Below are 22,823 nucleotides of genomic sequence, written 5' to 3'. Positions count from 1 at the left end.
TTGATGAAACTCTGTCTATATAATAAGAGCTAAGTAAAAGTCTTCTTTTGGGTCAGAAAAAAATCCTCCATTTTTGAATTGATCCTATCCTAGTATCCTATGATTATGTTTGAGGCCCTCTCTATTAACAACCTTTTGTTTTACAGGAGAGAGAAAGCATTAGTGGAACAGCAGGAAGAGCAGATGAGGAGACGGCAGAGCAGGGAAGGCATTAGTGAAAAACACAGTGTTGCTATAATAAATGATTAAATCCTGAACCCGTTGAAGTCAATGGAAGTTTTTCCACTGACTTTATTAGGCTCAGGATTTCACCTAACCTCTTTTCCCCAGAGAACCACACTAAAGGGAAAGTACTCTTTATGGGGCAAAAAATGTCATTGAAGGAAGGTGCTGCTTTCTCTTCATTTACCTGCAGCTGAATTTTTGTGCTGGAGTTATGAAGTCAGAAGCACTATTTCCTCTTTTCAATTACTTTTTAAAACTTCCCTTATCCATGTTCTGTTCCTTTCTCTTTCTCCTAACACAAAATGGTATGGTCCCTAAAACTGATGATGTTTGAATGCAGCTATCCATTTGAGGTTCAAGGAGTTCATTCCGGGCCTACATAGTAAAGACCAACTGTTCAGCGCAGAAGGCGATCAGAGCACTGAAAGTAGACTGGTCTAGTTGCGCTGTTGTCTGGAAGGCAGGCTGCAGGCATATTTGTCTTCACCCACTGTTCCATGAGAACTATGAATTATGACTGCTTTGTTTGTATGGCTGAGCTGTTTTAAAGTGTTGCAAGGCCTTTTTTAAAATTTTAGTTGGCGCTACCTGAGACTGTGTGGAAGATGAATTGGCATTGGGGCAATTTCTGAAGCCATTTTGAAATTCAGTGAGAGCTGTCTTCTAGCTTTGCTGAAGCTGTTTTTAAAAGATTTATGGGATTTATCTGAGCCTTGTGCACAGTTTTGAAGAAGGCCAGTGAAAATTCTTTAATTTTTATGAGGCTATTCTATGCTGAAGTTGCTTTTGTCACTTGACATTTAATAGAAGAAGCAAAGAAAAACAGTTCCAATAAAGATTAGGAGTCAGGTTTTGTGGAAGGAAAGATTGCTTGCTTCTTTTCCTTCACAGTGATTTTTGCTGGGAAAATCTGTTACCTCACTAGCATCACTTTAAATAAAATCTCCACTCTTGCTAATGCTGTCTCATGTCCACCAGTGGTGGCAATGACTTGCTGGCCTTTGCTGGTGTTTTTAACATTGTGCCCTTTAGACCTAATCAGAGAGAGTTTGGATGGCCTGGTGTTATATATTTGTAGATGCAAACAACCCATCTCCACTGAGATTCTCAGGACATTTCTACACTACAGACTTTGGTGGACACAAGTTATGCTGGTGTACAGTCACCAAAGTTAGTATGTTGCTTGTCCGCATGCATAATTAGCTGCTTGCATTGGTGCTGTGCACACTCAACAGGAGTGCTCGTGTTAATGTGAAGTGTGATGTATACCACTGTGCCCTGCACCACTGTCTGGCACAATGCCTCAGGATTTTTTCACAGTGTGTTGTGGGGTAGAAATGTCTCATGGAGGAATCTCTGGCATCTAGAGTCAAGCTCCCAACATGAAACTTTCTCCATCCCATAATGCCACCCATATCCCATCATTTTCTTGCCTTTTTAAAAAATCCTCCAAAAAATCCAACTATTTGCTGGCACCAATTGAGCTGAAATGATGTTAGCAAGAGAGGGAAATTTTGTAGAAAAATGTTCCAGTGTAGTCTGAGCCCTAGTGGCTCAGCACAGTTGAGTTTCTGGGGATTTTGTAATTTTTTCTGGCATCTCTCAAGAGTAGTAGATAGGGTAGCTCTGACATGTCCAGCTACTGGAAGAACATTTGTCCAGTGAAGAGACCAAACAAGCAGGATCCTGCAATAATGCCTATACTACAAACTATCATCAGTATACTGTATATACTCCACCCTATGTTCAGGAATGGTCTGATCAAGAGGCTTCAGTGTTTACTAATAAGAAGCTAGTATCTGCCAACAGTTACCTCACAATGGTATTTGAGATTACCAGATTTTTTTTCTTACATTCAAAACAGGAGATAGCTGTGTAATGGATGAGAGAACAAAAATGTTAATGGCGTTTACTGTGTATTCACTGAATAATGGAGGTAGAATAAGTCTGAGACAACACTACTCCCTTTATAAATTGGCTTGTACATTTTATGGAACACTTTCTCTAGTTCTTTTTTAACAAATACCTGTACAAATGACCAAATTAGGCTTTTGTTAATTTTAATACTGAAGAAAAAAGATATAGGGCCAGATTTTCAAAGGAATTTAGGAGCCAAATGATGCAGATAGGTGCCTAGTGGAGCATCACAGTTCCCAATATATCTTCTGAACACTACTATATGTTCTTCTATTCTAAATTATTCAACCTATTTCAAAAAAATACAATTGCATTGTGAAATAAGTAGGTGGTCTTGATATAACTTTTTAAATATAAATATGCAGGTAGATTAGGGAGCATATCAACAACAATGTAAGTATAAAAAACATTTATAGGAGAAAAAAGTACCTAATGAAAGGCCTTTCTCATGTAGGTTTCTTTTCCTTATTTATTAATTACATGAGAACTTCTGTTATTACCACTATTAATTATTTGTATTACAATAGGGTCTAGCTGTAGAGGCCCTAAATGAGATCAGACATTTTGCTAGGTACTGTACAAATACAACATAACAGATAGCTCTTCAGGGCAGAGATTTACAGTTTAACTAGACAAGACAGACAAATGTTGGGTGGGGAAACAGAGAGATGGAAATAAAATGACATGCTTAAGGTCACACAGCAAATCAGTTGCAGAGTTGGAAATAGAATCCAGGGCTCCTGACTCCCAGTCCAGTGCTCTGCCCACTCAAATTAATACCAACTTAAAAAAATCAGGACTGTCCAAATAAGGGGTGGTTTTATTTTTTATAGTACAAACAATCTGGTTACTGAAAGTCTGATCCTTCACTTACTGAAGTCAATGGGACTTCAGTGAGAGCAGTATGAGGCACTAGGTTTAATTCACGGTAAACAGAGGTTCAAGTTTAAGGAATGACTCAATTTAGCAGAAGACAGTGTTTCAATGATTAAAAATATCAATCACTAAACATCATGTTTTAAATGTCCTTCATAGCTATTGAGCAAATAATACTTTTCTCATTACACTTTGCTGAGGTTTAAATTTCAAGGATTGTCTTGTGCCATCAGTTTTTCAATGGGATTCCCATTGAAATCAATGGAGAAGTCTTCTGAAAAAAACTGTCTATTATATGACCCTAAACTAGCAATTTTCTGACTGAGAATAGCTAAGCTAACTTTGTGTGTTAGGGCCAGTAATGTGGGCAGTCTGACCTAATGGTCAGAACCCAGAGTAGAATCAGTTGCGGGTCAGGAGTCATTCCAAGGGTCACAGCCTTTATCCTTTACAAAAGGATAGTCAGGGAGGGCTACTTGGAGAAAGAGATAAGGAAGTCAGGTATCACAGATCCACAAATGAAATGGTGTGGTTTCCAATACTGTAGAGAGGAATAGTCTTGATGACCCAGTGGTCCTCTCAAGTCCTGATATCTACAGTATGACGAATCTGTTGGGCTGGCCTGGCAGTCTTATGGCAGTAAAATGTGCAGGATCGAAGTTTTTCCTGAGAGCCACATGCTGTTACCACATGAAAAGCCTGAGCTGCTACTGTAAATCAGGAATAGGGAGGGCCTCTTTCCCCTGTTGTGACAGAATATACCCCTATTCACACTCTACACACTATTGTAATAATGTTTTTATATGGTATAAGAGCTATCACTTAAAAACTCATAATTTGCTGATTAAAAATATCATGGCAACATGCACATAGCAGCATTATATGTGAAGTTATAAACATAAGCTGAGATCATGACTAAAAGTATGTTTGCCAGATAAGTCTGGGGGGAGAGTGGCTAAACCGTTCCTCAGACACAAAGGGCAAGCTGACACTTCAGCCAGGTGTAAACAAGGCTGATGGACCATTACTGCTAAGTGGCCATTCTTTGTTAGGAAAGCGAGCAGGGACAAAAAATCTATGTCTTAGCAAAGAAACAACACTGAGTTTCCTTCCACACAGACTGCCTGTCGCCTTGCTCCCAACTGGAAATGATTCTCAAAGTGGGACTATAAAAAGAAGGGGCAGGCATCTCAAGACACCACTCTCCCTTTCCCTGCCCATAGCATTCTCTGCACCTGAAAAGACAAAGGAGGCAACCATTAGACTCTGGGGGAGGGTCCTCCTAACCTAAAGAGTTTGGTCTGTAACACTGCTGAAAGCATGTTGTGAGAAAACTTTGCTTTGAGTCTAACATAGTTGTTAGGCACCACTAAGCATTTTACCTTTATTTTTCTTATAACCATTTCTGACTTTGATGCTTCATTAATTGTACTCACTTAAAAATTCTTTGTAACTAATAAACTTGTTTTACTGTTTTGTCTAACCCAGTGTGTTTAAATTGAAGTGTCTGAATAACTATTTAAAATAATAGGTTTCAGAGTAAGAGCCGTGTTAGTCTGTATTCGCAAAAAGAAAAGGAGTACTTGTGGCACCTTAGAGACTAACCAATTTATTTGAGCATAAGCTTTCATGAGCTACAGCTCACTTCATCGGATGCATACTGTGGAAACTGCAGAAGACATTATATACACAGAGACCATGAAACAATACCTCCTCCCACCCCACTCTCCTGCTGGTAATAGCCCATCCAAAGTGACCACTCTCTTTACAATGTGTATGATAATCAAGTTGGGCCAGTTCCAGCACAAATCCAGGTTTTCTCACCCCCCACCCCTTTTTCCAAAAACCACACACACAAACTCACTCTCCTGCTGGTAATAGCTTATCCAAACTGACCACTCTCCTTACAATGTGTATGATAATCAAGGTGGGCCATTTCCAGCATAAATCCAAGTTTAACCAGAACGTCTGGGAGGGGGGGTAGGAAAAAACAAGGGGAAATAGGCTACCTTGCATAATGACTTAGCCACTCCCAGTCTCTATTTAAGCCTAAATTAATAGTATCCAATTTGCAAATGAATTCCAATTCAGCATTTTCTCGCTGGAGTCTGGATTTGAAGATTTTTTGTTGTAAGATAGCGACCTTCATGTCTGTGATTGCATGACCAGAGAGATTGAAGTGTTCTCCGACTGGTTTATGAATGTTATAATTCTTGACATCTGATTTGTGTCCATTTACTCTTTTACGTAGAGACTGTCCAGTTTGACCAATGTCTGAGGGGTTGGAGCAAATTCCTCAGCTCTCGTCCCCTAGCACCCCTACTCTACTTGCGCTATATTGATGACATCTTCATCATCTGGACCCATGGAAAAGAAGCCCTTGAGGAATTCCACCATGATTTCAACAATTTCCATCCCACCATCAACCTCAGCCTGGTCCAGTCCACACAAGAGATCCACATCCTGGACACTACAGTTCTAATAAACAATGGTCACATAAACACCACCCTATACCGGAAACCTACTGACCGCTATTCCTACCTACATGCCTCCAGCTTTCACCCTAACCACATCACACGATCCATCATCTACAGCCAAGCTCTGCGACACAACCGCATTTGCTCCAACCCCTCAGACAGAGACAAACACCTACAAGATCTCTATCAAGCATTCTTACAACTACAATACCCACCTGCGGAAGTGAAGAAACAGACTGATAGAGCCAGAAGAGTTCCCAGAAGTCACCTACTACAGGACAGGCCTAACAAAGAAAATAACAGAACGCCACTAGCCGTCACCTTCAGCCCCCAACTAAAACCCCTCCAATGCATTATTAAGGATCTACAACCTATCCTGAAGGATGACCCAACACTCTCACAAATCTTGGGAGACAGGCCAGTCCTTGCCTACAGACAGCCCCCCAACCTGAAGCAAATACTCACCAACAACCACATACCACACAACAGAACCACTAACCCAGGAACCTATCCTTGCAACAAAGCCCGTTGCCAACAGTGCCCACATATCTATTCAGGGGACACCATCATAGGGCCTAATCACATCAGCCACACTATCAGAGGCTCGTTCACCTGCACATCCACCAATGTGATATATGCCATCATGTGCCAGCAATGCCCCTCTGCCATGTACATTGGTCAAACTGGACAGTCTCTACGTAAAAGAATAAATGGACACAAATCAGATGTCAAGAATTATAACATTCATAAACCAGTCGGAGAACACTTCAATCTCTCTGGTCACACAATTACAGACATGAAGGTTGCTATCTTACAACAAAAAAACTTCAAATCCAGACGCCAGCGAGAAAATGCTGAATTGGAATTCATTTGCAAATTGGATACTATTAATTTAGGCTTAAATAGAGACTGGGAGTGGCTAAGTCATTATGCAAGGTAGCCTATTTCCCCTTGTTTTTTCCTACCCTCCCCCCCAGACGTTCTGGTTAAACTTGGATTTATGCTGGAAATGGCCCACCTTGATTATCATACACATTGTAAGGAGAGTGGTCAGTTTGGATGAGCTATTACCAGCAGGAGAGTGAGTTTGTGTGTGTGGTTTTTGGAAAAAGGGGGGCAGGGGGTGAGAAAACCTGGATTTGTGCTGGAACTGGCCCAACTTGATTATCATACACATTGTAAGGAGAGTGATCACTTTAGATAAGCTATTACCAGCAGGAGAGTGGGGTGGGAGGAGGTATTGTTTCATGGTCTCTGTATATATAATGTCTTCTGCAGTTTCCACAGTATGCATCTGATGAAGTGAGCTGTAGCTCACGAAAGCTTATGCTCAAATAAATTGGTTAGTCTCTAAGGTGCCACAAGTACTCCTTTTCTTTTATTTAAAATAATAAACTGGCACAGCATTCCCTTAAAGGAATAATGGACTTAATATATTTGTACTATCTAGGAGAGGGCTGGGCAGTACCGGACATATATTTCTGGGCATTGGGGTCCCCCTGCAGCATAACGAAGGCTGGTATGAGTCAAGGTGTGGCTGACTGGCTGCTGCACACACAGAGATAGCTGGGAGTGACCGACATGCTGGAGGCTGTTTGTGAGCAGTTCAGGTTGAAGACCACATCAGCAGGACGTTGTAAAGTGCACCCCAGGTTACAGGGCAGGGGTGACACAGCTGTTCATTAGTCTGGATTGTGCCCTGCCCGGTATGTCACACACCCATCACAACCGTTACACTGGTACCATGCTTCACTGCTCATACTACTCTTTGGAAAAATGGAGCAGAGCGCAAGTTAATGCTGTTGGATAATGGTACTGTTAAGAGGGAGAATGTCTGGCTTGTTGTTGCAGCTGTATATTAACATAAAAACAGATATAGGCGCTGACCTTACATTTCAAAATACAACAAAAGTGATAATTTAATAGCACCCACAACTGTGTTAAGCACTTACCACAATACACATATATAACAAGTCACATCCATGAACATCTTAAAATGTAAGTGATGGATCCAGCAATAGAGGGAAAAACATCCAAAGGGAAGGGGCCAGGCAGGTAATGGTTGTAGGAGGTAAGATTATATGTACTCACTATTTAAAATACTTGATTTGTTTTTAAAAGTGTAAATATACTCTTTTCAAGTTCCACTTACCTAAGTGGGAGTTGTGCCTGAATAAGGACTTCAAGCTCCAGGCTGGAATTCTCTTTAGATTAGCATTTTCACATTAAAAGTGTGTTCAAAAATCCAACTGCTGGAAATTTCATTTTACCATTATAGATGAAAGCATGGTTCCCATTTTTGACTGCCTTCTCCCCTTACAGAGTTCCAAAACAATAGCTTTGTTGTGTTGATTTAAAGCTTGTTCCTCTGTGAAATCTAAAATGAATAGATTGTCTTTCTATATACCTGTTTACCTCTCAAACATTTCCTCATCATCAGTAAAGCACCATTTCAATCCAAGTCCCAATAGGTATTTTAGCAGCTAAAATGAGTGATTAAAGACTTTCCTGCTATTATTTACATACTCTTAAGAAATTTAATTTTTCTTATTTAAGATTTTCAGTTGTCTAAAGCCACTGGCTGGAATGGAAGCTACTCACACAACTTTTCTATGACAACTTCATTCACGTAATATATTTGTAGCTCCATCCATCCACCACATATACACTCCATCAATTTTTTTAGTGATCTGAACAAGCAGGGACGTGCACATAATTAATTCCATGAGTGGTAGTTTATTTATGTATTTGCATGCACAATCCTTATTCTTTATTAATTGCACATGGTCTGTAACACCTATTTCTGTTAACTCCATATAACTGAAATTCTAAATATAATTCCAAGTCTTCAGACAGATTTTCATTGCAGCTAGATCAAACATTTTCCATTGTCCCACGTATATATATTTGGTCTCTGGAAATGGCCTTATGCTATTTTCCATTCAATCTATGTAGCATAAATGGTAGTATACATAACACGGCAACACCTGCTCGCACATGTGGAAGTCATAAATATTTTGAGTTGGTTTAAAACCTGTGTTAAATTGAACACATTTTATTTCACAGCAAAGTATGTGTTGAAGGAAATGGACACAGAATACATGTATTAAGGTGTGAATGTGATTTGTAAGTTGCAAATCAGTGGTGTAAGTGGTATGAATTTGTTGTACTTTAAAGCTCACAGATATTTGCTCAACTGCCAAGAACACCTGTGGCTGCTACTCAAATAATGACAGAAATACAGGGCTGTCAAAAATATCCTGTCTTTCAAGATCATAAACCAGTAAGACCCAGTAAAGCCAAAGATGACATCAAGCTTTTTCTGTTGCTCTCAGGTTTTCTCTTCCCTGAGGTCTCATACCAAGGCACGCTGACTTTAATACCACCCTTCTTTCTTTCTCCCCAATGCTCAAACAATGAACTCAGAGGAGAGTTCAGATGTTATGGGCACAGGCTCCATCCAGGAACATAACTCTAACTGAGGGCTTGTCTACACTGGCACGGCTCCCAGAGCTGGTGCACTGTCTACACTGGCACGTTACAGCGTTGAAACTTGCAGCGCTCGGGGATATGTGTTTTTTCACACCCCTGAGTGAGAAAGTTGCAGCGCTGAAAAGTACCAGTGTAGACAAGCTACCTAAAAGTAGCTATTTCAGCTGCTGGAAATCCTTCCTCCCACATAAACCCCTCTAGATCTGCCTTCAATTCATGGGCCCCTGTGGAGGCTCAGGATGCCACTCTATTGTTAGACCTTTGCTATTTCTTCAAGGGTATTGGAAACATTTTTATACTGGTAGGTTTCAGAGTAGCAGCCACGTTAGTCTGTATCTGCAAAAAGAACAGGAATACTTGTGGCACCTTAGAGACTAACAAATTGATTAGAGCATAAGCTTTCGTGGGCTACAGCCCACTTCATTGGATGCATAAAATGGAACTTCTCTGTGTGTCTATATATATATATACTTACTATATGTTCCATTATACGCATCTGATGAAGTGGACTGTAGCCCACGACAGCTTATGCTCTACTCAATTTGTTAGTCTCGAAGGTGCCACAAGTACTCCTTTTTATGGTGGGGATGCTGAGAGCCACTGAAGGAAACAGTAAACCCTGTATATAATAGAAACCACTTCAAGCCAGGGGGTGCGGCTCACCCCTAGTTCCAGCACCAATCTTTCAACTAAGCACCCAGTCAGTTTTATGATATTATTTAGTCCCAGCGCTGTCACAAACCCCCATCATGTCCCCACACATCCTCCCACTACTGTCACCGTGCCCAAACCTACGCTGCCCCTTTCGCTGTCACTCCCACACCATCACCTCGCAGCCCCCTCGCGCGCGTGTTCCCAGTGAGTGAGATTCTTAACTGCGCGCGCCCCCGCCGCCCCGCCCCAGTCCGCTCCCGGCCCCCAGCAGCCCGGCCCCCTCCCCTCCCAATTCCCGGCTCCCCGCGTCCTCCTCGGCTTTGAAGCCTCTTTGCTCTTTCCCCGCCCCCAGGAGCCCCGGTCGCTTAGGAACTTGAAGCTAAAATGGCGGCTACTCGCAGCGGCACCAGCTGCCAGGTGAGCCCCTCCCGCCTCCCCTCCGGGGGCGGCTGCGCCCCGCTCTTGAGCCCAGCCGCCAGCCTCTCCACCGTTAGTGGGGAGCAGGAGCCAAGCCGTTAACTGCCCCGCCCCCAGCTCTGCATAACCCCGTTTGGTATATCCCCGCCCTTGTATAATCCCGCCGCAACTCCCCCCTCCCTCCCTCCCTCCCCGGTCGGTGTGGGGGAGCGGCTGACACAACCACTCCCTCTGCCCTTTGGGGTGAGACACTGACCCCTCATCCTCTCCCCGAAGGAGAGAGGCAGTGACCCCGACAGGAATCCCCCACACCCTCCCCAGGGGGGTGAGACAGGGATCCCCCCTCAGGAATCCCCCACACCTTCCCCATGGGAGTGAGACAGGGATCCCCCCTCAGGAATCCCCCACACCTTCCCCATGGGAGTGAGACAGGGACTCCCCACAGGAATCCCCCACACCCTCCCCAAGGGGGTGAGACAGGGACCCTCCTCAGGAATCCCCCACACCCTTACCATGGGAGTGAGACAGTGACCCTCACAGCAACCCCCCAGGGGGGTGAGACCATGACCCCCCACAGCAATCCCTGCATCCCGTGCCCGTGTGGGGTGAAACTGACCCCCACAGTAACACCCATGCCCTCTCTATTGGGGTGAGACAGTGACCCCCAGCACCCTCCCCAGGGAGTGAGGTAGTGACCCCCACACAGCAACCTCCCCTTCCAACTTCTCCCCACTGGGGTGAGAGGCAGTGACCCACACAGCAAAATCACCTTCCATCCCATCCCTATTGCAGTGAGAGAAGCATGTACAGAAAATCTTCAAACCCTGCCATCCCAGCTGAATAAGACTGCCTACTCTTCCCTTATGCCATTTTATCTCTAAAGGGAAAGAGGCTTTGATACCTGCAGCAACTTCCCCTCCATCCCATCCTTACAAGAAAAACCTGTAAAATAAACAGCAACATGTCACCTCTCCATTTCATCCTCAAGGGGTTAGGAAGAAACTGACACACAACTAGTGTAATGAGATGTCACGGAATATCAGGATTGTCCAAATTTTACGGTCCCAGATTCAATCCCAATAGTATTATCCAGGCAGCTAGATGATCAGATAATGTGCTGGATGATCAGCTGTCTGCTCTATTTCCCATGTTTGCCTCTTCCTTGTAAAATTGTGCTAGATATGGATGTTGGATTATGGCGCTTAGTATGAGTTATCCTATAAACTACTTTTTGGTAGTGAGGGAGATTCAGTGAGAAAATATCTGGTATGGAGAAGCTGCAAATCTGGGCCCTGTGCAAGCACAGCTAGAACCCTCCTCAGCAGAATGGGCAGAAAGTTGTTGCAGCACTCGGACCAGGATCTAGATTCATCAGGTTCTTGTGGAACACAGGGAGGGCTGGCTGGGAAAGGGTAGGCAGGGAGGACTACACGCCTGAAGGATAAGGAGGGAATGAGGAAGGAGGCTGAAATACTGGGATTTAAGGAAAAGAAATAACTTTCCCTAACCTTCTCCCAGATGTCAAAACTGTGCTGTGTATGTTTCACTTACAAACAGTTGTGCTCCGCAGTTGTACTGATATGCATTTTTAAACCATCTGATCATTATTACCACTGGTCAGAAAACATTTTTTGTGCAATACATTTTCCATTTTTCATTAAAATTTGTAGCTAGCTCTAATTACTCCACAAACTGCAAAATCCTTCATCCCCCGAGAAGCAAGATTGTAACATACTCATATTGCCATATGTCAATGTTCCCAAGCAATTTTGTATTTTTAAAGTAAAGTCAACATCTATGTTTACTATATACTATAGATAGATTTTAACTTTTCAGATGTTTTGGACCACACTAATCTCAGATATAATTTACTATATACTATAAATAGATTTTTTAGAAGTTTTGCACCAAACTAGTCTCAGGGTATGTCTACACTACGAAATTAGGTCGAATTTATAGAAGTCGGTTTTGTAGAAAGCATTTTTATACAGTTGATTGTGTGTGTCCCCCCACAAATGCTCTAAGTGCATGTAGTCAGTGGAGTGTGTCCACAGTACCAAGGCAACCGTCGACTTCCGGAGCATTGCACTGTGGTGGCTATCCCACAGTTCCCACAGTCTCCGCCGCCCATTGGAATTCTGGGTAGAAATCCCAGTGCCTGAGGGGGCTAAAACATTGTCGCGGGTGGTTCTGGGTACATATCGTCAGGCCCCCGTTCCCTCCCTCCCTCCGTGAAAGCAAGGGCAGACAATCGTTTTGCGCCTTTTTTCTTGAGTTACCTGTGCAGACGCCATACCACGGCAAGCATGGAGCCCGCTCAGCTAACCATCACCGTATGTCTCCTGGGTGCTGGCAGACGTGGTACTGCATTACTACACAGCAGCAGTTTATTGCTTTTTGGCAGCAGACAGTGCAGTATGACTGGTAGCCATCATCGACGTAATCCTTGGTGCTCTTTTAACCGGGCGCCTGGGCAAACATGGGAGTGACTCAGCCAGATCATTTTCCTTGTTTCGTCTCATGGTGATTCAGTCCTACCGGCAGTTCACTGTCTTTTAATCTGCAGATAGCAGAAGATGATGGCCAGTAGTCATACTGCACCGCCTTCTGCCGAGCACCCAGGTATTGATGATGGCTAGCAGTCGTACTGCACAGTCTGCTGCCAGCAAGATGTATAAAGATAGATGAAGTGGCTTAAAACAAGAAATAAACCAGATTTGTTTTGTATTCATTTTCTCCTCCCTCCTTCCTTCCCTCTGTGAAATCAACGGCCTGCTAAACCCAGTTTTGAGTTCTATCTTTGAGGTTTTGAGTTCTATCCTTGAGGGGGCCATTCACTTTCTTGCAAAGCCACCCCTTTTGTTGATTTTAATTCCCTGTAAGCCATGTTGTCAGTCGCCCCTCCCTCCGTCAGGGCAACGGCAGACAATCGTTCTGCACCTTTTTTCTGTGCAGATGCCATACCACGGCAAGCATGGAGCCCTTTGGCAATTAGGAGCACATTAAACACCACACGCATTATCCAGCAGTATATGCAGCACCAGAACCTGGCAAAGTGATACCGGGCGAGTAGGCGACGTCAGTGACATGAGTGATAAGGACATGGACACAGACTTTTCTCAAAGCATGGGCCCTGGCAATGTGGGCATCATGGTGCTAATGGGGCAGGTTCCTGCCGTGGAATGTCAATTCTGGGCTCGGGAAACAAGCATAGACTGGTGGGACCGCATAGTGTTGCAGGTCTGGGACGATTCCCAGTGGCTGCGAAACTTTTGCATGCGTAAGGGCACTTTCATGGAACTTTGTGACTTGCTTTCCCCTGCCCTGCGGTGCAAGAATACCAAGATGAGAGCAGCCCTCACAGTTGAGAAGCGAGTGGCAATAGCCCTGTGGAAGCTTGCAACGCCAGACAGCTCCTGGTCAGTCGGGAATCAATTTGGAATGGGCAAATCTACTGTTGGGGCTGCTGTGATGCAAGTAGCCCACGCAATCAAAGATCTGCTGCTATCAAGGGTAGTGACTCTGGGAAATGTGCAGGTCATAGTGGATGGCTTTGCTGCAATGAGATTCCCTAACTGTGGTGGGGCCATAGATGGAACCCATATCCCTATCTTGGCACCGGAGCACCAAGCCGGCGAGTACATAAACCGCAAGGGGTACTTTTCAATAGTGCTGTAAGCACTGGTGGATCACAAGGGACATATCACCAACATCAACGTGGGATGGCCGGGAAAGGTGCATGATGCTCGCGTCTTCAGGAACGCTGGTCTGTTTCAAAAGCTGCAGGAAGGGACTTTATTCCCAGACCAGAAAATAACCGTTGGGGACGTTGAAAGGCCTATAGTTATCCTTGGGGACCCAGCCTACCCCTTAATGCCATGGCTCATGAAGCCATACACAGGCAGCCTGGACAGTAGTCGGGAGCTGTTCAACTACAGGCTGAGCAAGTGCAGAATGGTGGTAGAATGTGCATTTGGACGTTTAAAAGTGTGCTGGCGCAGTTTACTGACTTGGTTAGACCTCAGCGAAACCAATATTCCCACTGTTATTACTGCTTGCTGTGCGCTCCACAATATCTGTGAGAACAAGGGGGAGACGTTTATGGCGGGGTGGGAGGTTGAGGCAAATCGCCTGGCTGCTGGTTAGTCGCAGCCAGACACCAGGGAGGTTAGAAGAGCACAGGAGGGCGCGGTGCGCATCAGAGAAGCTTTGAAAACCAGTTTTATGACTGGCCAGACTACGGTGTGAAAGTTCTGTTTGTTTCTCCTTGATGAAACCCCCTGCCCCTTGGTTCATTCTACTTTCCTGTAAGCAAACCACCCTCCCCACCTCCCTTTGATCACCACTTGCAGAGGCAATAAAGTCATTGTCGCTTCACATTCATGCATTCTTTATTCATTTATCACACAAATAGGGGGATAACTACCAAGGTAGCCCAGGAGGGGTGGTGGAGGAGAGAAGTACCAGAAGGGATGGTGGAGGAGGGAAGGACAAGGCCACACAGCACTTTAAAAGTTTAAAACTTTAACACTTATTGAATGCCAGCCTTCTGTTGCTTGGGCAATCCTCTGGGGTGGAGTGGCTGGGTGGCCGGAGGCCCCCTCGCTGCGTTCTTGGGCATCTGGGTGAGGAGGCTATGGAACTTGGGGAGGAGGGTGGTTGGTTACATAGGGGCTGTTGCGGCGGTCTGTGCTCCAGCTGCCTTTCCTGCAGCTCAACCATACGCTGGAGCATATTGGTTTGATCCTCCAGCAGCCTCAGCATTGAATCCTACCTCCTCTCATCACGCTGCCACCACATTTCAGCTTCAGCCCTCTCTTCAGCCTGCCACTTACTCTCTTCAGCCCGCCACTTCTCCTCCCGGTCATTTTGTGCTTTCCTGCACTCTGACATTGTCTGCCTCCACACATTCGTCTGTGCTCTGTCAGTGTGGGAGGACAGCATGAGCTCAGAGAACATTTAATCACGAGTGCGGTTTTTTTGCCTTCTAATCTTCACTAGCCTCTGGGAAGGAGAAGATCCTGTGATCTTTGAAACACATGCAGCCTGTGGAGGAAAAAAAAAAGGGGCAGTGGTATTTAAAAAGACACATTTTATAGAACAATGGCTACACTCTTTCAGGGTAAACCTTGCTGTTAACATTACATACATAGCACATGTGTTTTCGTTCCAAGATCGCATTTTGCCTGCCCCCCAACAAGTGGCTAGCCCCTCCCCCTTCCCCTTAGCCTTGGCTAACAGCGAGGAACACTTCTGTTCAGCCACAGGCAAACAGTCCAGCAGGAACGGGCACCTGTGAATGTCCCCTTAAGAAAAGCACCCTATTTCAACCAGGTGACCATGAATGATATCACTCTCCCGAGGATAACACAGAGAGATAAAGAACGGATGTTGTTTGAACGCCAGCAAACATGCACTGCAATGCTTTGTTCTACAATGATTCCCGAGTACATGCTACTGGCCTGGAGTGGTAAAGTGTCCTACCATGGTGGATGGAATAAGGGTGCCCTCTCCAGAAACCTTTTGCAAAGGCTTTGGGAGTATATCCAGGAGAGCCATGAATGCCAGGGCAAATTAATCATTAAACATGCTTGCTTTTAAACCATGTATGATATTTTAAAAGGTACACTCACCAGAGGTCCCTTCTGCGCCTGGCGGGTCTGGGAGACAGCCTTGGGTGGGTTCAGGGGGTACTGACTCCAGGTCCAGGGTGAGAAACAGTTCCTGGCTGTCGGGAAAACTGGTTTCTCCACTTGTTTGCTGTGAGCTATCTACAACCTCCTCCTCCTCATCTTCTTCGTCCCCAAAAGCTGCTTCTGTGTTGCCTCCATCTCCATTGAAGGAGTCAAACAACATGGCTGGGGTAGTGGTGGCTGAATCCCCTAAAATGGAATGCAGCTCATAGAAGCGGCATGTGTGGGGCTCAGACCCGGAGTGGCCGTTTGCCTCTCTGGTTTTCTGGTAGGCTTGCTTCAGCTCCTTAAGTTTCACGCGGCACTGCTTCGGGTCCCTGTTATGGCCTCTGTCCTTCATGCCCTGGGAGATTTTGACAAATGTTTTGGCGTTTCGAAAACTGGAACGGAGTTCTGATAGCACAGATTCCTCTCCCCATACTGCGATCAGATCCCATACCTCCCATTTGGTCCATGCTGGAACTCTTTTGCGATTCTGGGACTCCATCATGGTCCCCTCTGCTGATGAGCTCTGCATGGTCACCTGCAGCTTGCCACGCTGGCCAAACAGAAAATGAGATTAAAAAGTTTGCGGTTCTTTTCCTGTCTACCTGGTCAGTGCATCTGAGTTGAGAGTGCTGTCCAGAGCGGTCACAATGGAGCACTCTGGGATAGCTCCCGGAGGCCAATACCGTCGAATTGTGTCCACAGTACCCCAAATTCGACCCGGCAAGGCCGATTTAAGCGCTAATCCACTTGTCAGGGGTGGAGTAAGGAAATCGATTTTAAGAGCCCTTTAAGTAGAAAAAAAGGGCTTCGTCGTGTGGACGGGTGCAGGGTTAAATCAATTTAACGCTGCTAAATTCGACCTCAACTCCTCTTGTAGACCAGGGCTCAGACACATTGCATACATTGCAGTATATAGTAAAAACCTTGCTAATTCTCCCATAGTAAACCTATTAATTCTGGCAGAAAATCTCATGTTCTCTCCTATGTTTCAGCAAAGTCTTAAAAGCCGAGAGCCATAATGATGCTTCATGTTGTTAAGACTTAATTGCTTTTATAAAATATAACATGGTAATTTACTGGTATGGTATACCATGAAAAATCACAATTAAAACTACGTTTGTCAAAATAAATGGACAAGTTACATTTTGTGATCGAGTAGTTGTGTTTTTTTAAATCATCTTTAATTAATTAGGGTCCAATCCTGCACAATTTATCTGTGTACATTAATATTCATTGTGTATAGTTAAGCTGTATATGTGTTTGCAGGATCTGCACTTTATTAATCTTCAAGATTTGATCATCTACAAGGGTCTGCTGGTCATTAGCAAGAATTAGTGTGGTGGTTTTATTCTGTCCCAATCCTGCCCTTGAGAATGCACTACTTGTGCAGATGTGTTTTCCCCCAGATATGTAGCAATGTACCTATTTAAAGAACCAAATATGACAAGGATAAGAAAAACTGGATTAAGAGTATATACCATAATTGTAGTTGTCGTCTTTTTATCAATTTAAAACAGAAGCTTCCAGTTTCACCTCTCTACTTTAGACCAGGGGTCTCAAAAGTCCTGGCCCGCGAGCCATCTGTGGCCTGAGAACCTCCCCACTGCGGCCCGCGTAAACTTTTAAAAAAGTGTTGGGTGGAGGAGGGGGGCAGGAGAGATTCACATGCCCCTCCCCGCCCGGAATAGAAACCCATGCAGCCTCGCTGCTGGCTCTGTCTGCTTCAGGTGCCGCCCCCCCCCCCACAGCTCCCATTGGCTGGGGGAGAAGGACAGAGATACCATCACTAGTTGCTGGGCAGAGTCAGCCATGGAGGCAGCGTCACTAGTCGCTGGGCAGAGTCAGCCGGGGCGGCATGCGGCCAAAGGAGCGAGGTGACATTGTTGGCCCGCTGGGAGATTTGAGGACTGGCACTGGCCCTAAGGTAAATTGAGTTTGAGACCCCTGCTTTAGACCATATTGTTATTGCTTGCAAGATCTTTACCCACAGGGATGAAGTCTGATAAATTAATTTTGTTATCAGGCAATAGAAAATCAGCTAAAGATATGTGGCTTTAAGAGGGATATGGATGTCTCAGTGTTGTACCTTGCGGGACAGTAAGTACACTTTATATTACTAATACAGAGGGGTTTTGTATTTAATAGATCCAGATGACACTGTGTATGTTAGTTTTTTGTAGTGTTGTGTGTGTCAGATATTTTGTGAAAGTTATTTGTATTTGAAGCACACAGTAAATCATACTTACACAACAGATGGTGGAGCAGGTATAAAAATAGAGAGAAATAGTGAAATTTTGCTGACATATATAGGCCAACTAATTTCACAGTTAAGTAGTTAACTGCCTCAGCCATTGATGTAGATCCAGCTCTAGCAGTGTTTGAAAGTACATGAGTTCATAGAGTGCTCTGCAGGACCTTCCAGTACAAGGAGAGAAATCAGGTTCCACAGGCTGCTCTTCGTCTGTCTGACTAGCTTGTAAAGTTGGGTGGGAGAAGCAGAAAGAAGGCAAGCACAAGTTGAGAGTACAGGAGCATTGTTGGCTAAGAACCTGCATATCTGTATGTTGTCCATCCCTCACTTCCTGAAATGGCCCTGGAGTTCCCAGGCATGAGAGCAATTCTCTGCTATCTAGAAAAATAGTAGGATAGCTATAGTGGCTTCTTTTACTACCTAGTGTCAATTGTAGAATCATAGAATCATAGAATATCAGGGTTGGAAGGGACCTCAGGAGGTCATCTAGTCCAACCCCCTGCTCAAAGCAGGACCAATCCCCAACTAAATCATCCCAGCCAGGGCTTTGTCAAGCCTGACCTTAAAAACTTCTAAGGAAGGAGATTCCACCACCGCCCTAAGTAACGCATTCCAGTGTTTCACCACCCTCCTAGTGAAAAAGTTTTTCCTAATATCCAACCTAAACCTCCCGCACTGCAACTTAAGACCATTAATCCTTGTTCTGTCATCTGCTACCACTGAGAACAGTCTAGATCCATCCTCTTTGGAACCCCCTTTCAGGTAGTTGAAAGCAGCTATCAAATCTTCCCTCATTCTTCTCTTCTGCAGACTAAACAATCCCAGTTCCCTCAGCCTCTCCTCATAAGTCATGTGTTCCAGTCTCCTCATCATTTTTGTTGCCCTCCACTGGAAGCTTTCCAATTTTTCCACATCCTTCTTGCAGTGTGGGGCCCAAAACTGGACATAGTACTCCAGATGAGGCCTCACCAACGTCGAATAGAGGGGAATGATCACGTCCCTCGATCTGCTGGCAATGCCCCTACTTATACATCCAAAATGCCATTGGCCTTCTTGCCAACAATGGCACACTGTTGACTCATATCCAACTTCTCGTCCACTGTAACCCCTAGGTCCTTTTCTGCAGAACTGCTGCCTAGCCATTTGGTCTGTAGTCTGTAGCAGTGCATGGGATTCTTCCGTCTTAAGTGCAGGACTCTGCACTTGTCCTAGTTGAACCTCATCAGATTTCCTTTGTCCCAATCCTTTAATTTGTCTATGGCCCTCTGTATCCTATTCCTACCTAGCATATCTACCTCTCCTCCCAGTTTAGTGTCATCTGCAAACTTGCTGAGGGTGCAATCCACACCATCCTCCAGATCATTAATGAAGATATTGAACAAAACCAGCCCCAGGACCGACCCTTGGGGCACTCCACTTGATACCGGCTGCCAACTAGACATGGAGCCATTGATCACTACCTGTTGAGCCTGACAATCTAGCCAGCTTTCTATCCACCTTATAGTCCATTCATCCAGCCCATACTTTTTTAACTTGCTGGCAAGAATACTGTGGGAGACCGTGCCAAAAGCTTTGCTAAAGTCAAGGAACAACATGTCCACTGCTTTCCCCTCATCCACAGAGCCAGTTATCTCGTCATAGAAGGCAATTAGATTCATCAGGCATGACTTGCCCTTGGTGAATCCATGCTGACTGTTCCTGATCACTTTCCTCTCCTCTAAGTGCTTCAGATTTGATTCCTTGAGGACTTGCTCCTTGATTTTTCCAGGGACTGAGGTGAGGCTGACTGTAGCAAGTAGCCAGAGATTTTGGAGAAATAGGAAGGAAAGGGAGAGATACCACAGGAGTTGGGAGGGGTCAAAGACACCAGGAAACTGATGGGAAGGAGAATGACTGATTATTAGGTGATGTGTTAGGATGAATATTTTGATAGGGTGCCATAAAATATGGGGTGCAGAAAAGGGGACACTTGAAACTTGTTTAGAGGCTCACTTTGAATTTCTGATTAAGGACTCATCCAGAAATTGTTGTGCTCCTGGCTACAACTTCGTAATTGCACCTAAGAATACTTGCGCTGTGCATATCATGTTTACACAGCTACGTTAGCATAATAATATAGGGCCAGTTTTTAAAAGGTATTTAAGTGTCTAAAGGTAAGGATATGTACCTACAGGGATTTACATTGATTGCCCAGATTGATTTCAATGGGAGTTAGGCGCAAGGGGCCAGACTTAGGCCTAGATCCTCAGAGGTATTTAGACCCCTAACTCTAATTTATTTCAGTGGAAGTCAGGAGCCTAAATACTTTTGAGGATCTTGGTCTAGGTGGTTTTGGAAATCCTGCTCAGCGCTTATCTGTAACTTTGGGTGCCTAAGGACTTCTAAAAATCTGCCTTATCCTCTGAATTGCACCTAAAATACTCATTCCCTTAATTGCACCTAAAAGGCTGTGCTACTGTTTGAAAAGAAAATGTATTGTATATTGGTGCTGAAAAATTATTAAAATATATAAGTTAGAGAGAACTTAAGACATTGAAAGTATAAATCAATAAAGATATAAACCATTTTGAAAATAAAATTAGTTTAAGTATAAAATAATGGAAAAAAATTAGAAGATGCATCTATGATTGTAGAAAAAGATATGTGATACTATTTTTTATTATTTGATTAATAGCAGGTGATCATGTAATTAAAAATTATTATGCATACACATAAGGGTGAAGAGTTAAATCTGCATGTAACCTTACCAGTTGTGTTTCCTGATTTTGGAGTGATAAATGTGTAACCGTAGTCCTCTTGCAACAGTTTTTGCTCTGGAATAAAAAGAACAGATCAGATGGCAGATATAGAAATGATCAGTATGCTCAGCAAGGGATCGTTTTTCCCATTCCAATGTATGCAGTCCTTCAACCTCAGCCAGTCTCAGTATCAGATGATATCCCCTTATTTTTGACTTGACACAATGTTCTGCTGGCTAAACTAAGAAGATGAAAAATAAATTATTAAAATCTGTCAAGCTAGAGATGAAATTATATTTTAAAACCAGTGCTATTAAGGGGACATGAAAAAATGTACCTTTGAACACTGAAAGCTGGAAAGAAATGCTGGAGGCCAAAAAGGATGAGTTTGTAAAAGACATGCAAAGGCTGGAAGGCATATGTAAAGGGACAGGCTTTTTTAAAATGTGAAAGGAATTAATCTCTACTTGAGGCCATTTAAATGCCTTAGTACCAGAAAGAACAGAGCAAAAGTTGAGATAGTTAAAATGAGCATATTATTAGGGAGGGAAGAAAGTGAATTAAAACGTAGTTTATAAAATTAAGAGTAGTGCAGGAAGCGCAAAGACAGTTCCTCTCCTAAGAGACAGTAAAGAGAAACTTCAGCTTGATGGACTGTGAAATAATGCAGGATTTGATAAATAAAACTATATAAAAGAATCATACAATAGCCCTGTAAAAGAGTAGTGTAAATATGAAGATCCTGATCCAATAAACACGTACATGCTTTATTTCACTACTTTAAATAATCAATTTACTGATTATTCACAGTCGTAAAACATGTGAATAAGTGTTTGCAGGATCATGTCTATGGATTATTTTAAGGAAGGCTGATTTACCAAATTAACAAAGGACTGTCAGTCTGTATTGAACTGTCTAGTCTTCAAAAAATGGAAGAGCATAAACCCAGATTAAAGGTATGGCTATGCTTTGAATGGGGGTGCAATTCCCAGATCAAGGAGACATACCTGCTAGTTCTGATTGAGCTAGCACACTAAAAAGTACATAGCATTGATGGTGTGAGCAGCTAGCTGCCCTAAGTACATACTTATAGTCTCAGATGGATACATACTCAGAGTAGCTAACCTCTTGCACCACTGCGGCTACACTTCTACTTTTAGTGCACTAGCTTGATTAGAGCTAGTGCAGGTATGTCTCCTTGAGCAGGGATTGAGCTGGGAATCACACCAGCTTGTAGTATAGATGTACCGTTGGCTGGAATGATTTAGATCAGTGGTTCCCAAACTAGGGGCCCCTGGCGTGCTGGGCCGGTTTGGTTACCTGCTACATCCGCAGGTTTGGCCGATTGCAGCTCCCAGTGGCCGCGGTTCGCTGTTCTCAGCCAATGGGGGCTGCGGGAAGCGGCATGGGCCGAGGGATATGCTGGTCGCCCTTCCCGCAGCCCTCATTGGCCTGGAGCGGCAAACCGCAGCCCGTAGGAGCCGCGATCAGCTGAACCTGCAGACGTGGCAGGTAACCAAACTGGCCCGGCCTGCCAGGGGCTTTTCTTGAACAAATGGCACTCCTAGTTTGGGAACCACTGATTTAGATGGTGTTGGTCCTGCTTTGTGCAGAGGATTGGACTAGATGACCTCCTGAGGTCTCTTCCAATCCTAATATTGTATGATTCTATGATCCTACCCTACATTGGTGGGGTATGCTTCAAGCAGATTATTTTTAAAAGCAGGACTAAGCAGAGATGTCTAGTTTTATCTTTCCTCTTTTCTTTTTCCTGGATAGGGAACAGTTTGCATGAAAGATTGCAGAAAAATCAAAGTCTAAGTTTTACAGTTAGTTCACAAACAAATCAATTGGCACTTTGGGCTGATGATGTGACGTTAATCGTTTCTGATCCTATTGCTTCCTTACCAAACACAGGTCTGATCCTGCAACTTGATCAAGTCTATTTACAAAATCTATTTTAAGATAAATGTCATAGAGGAAATAAAAATCCTTTATGGAAGTGAAAGATGAGGGAGAAGCAAGTATTACAAGAATTATTGGGCAGCTCAACTTGGGTTTTCTGGTGAGGAAAGTTTATTGTGATTTATATTAC

The 22,823-nt window shown here is 44.0% G+C and overlaps 1 protein-coding gene across 1 annotated transcript in view; it reads left to right on the top strand.

The window, feature by feature from the left end:
- Positions 1–10,024: 10,024 nt before the first annotated feature.
- LRRC72 (leucine rich repeat containing 72) overlaps positions 10,025–22,823 on the top strand; it is a 47,692-nt gene continuing 34,893 nt past the window's right edge. Inside the window, exons 1-2 of the mRNA XM_073329549.1 lie at positions 10,025–10,058; positions 17,763–17,836. Of these exons, the coding sequence (XP_073185650.1) occupies positions 10,026–10,058; positions 17,763–17,836 (107 nt within the window). The 5' untranslated portion in view covers position 10,025. The remainder of the gene's footprint in view (positions 10,059–17,762; positions 17,837–22,823) is intronic.

The sequence above is a fragment of the Lepidochelys kempii genome, chromosome 2 (assembly GCF_965140265.1).
Source record: "Lepidochelys kempii isolate rLepKem1 chromosome 2, rLepKem1.hap2, whole genome shotgun sequence".
Lineage (NCBI taxonomy): Eukaryota > Metazoa > Chordata > Testudines > Cheloniidae > Lepidochelys > Lepidochelys kempii.
Note: the sequence above shows the minus strand (reverse complement) of the source record. Positions and strands in the feature narration are given on the sequence as shown.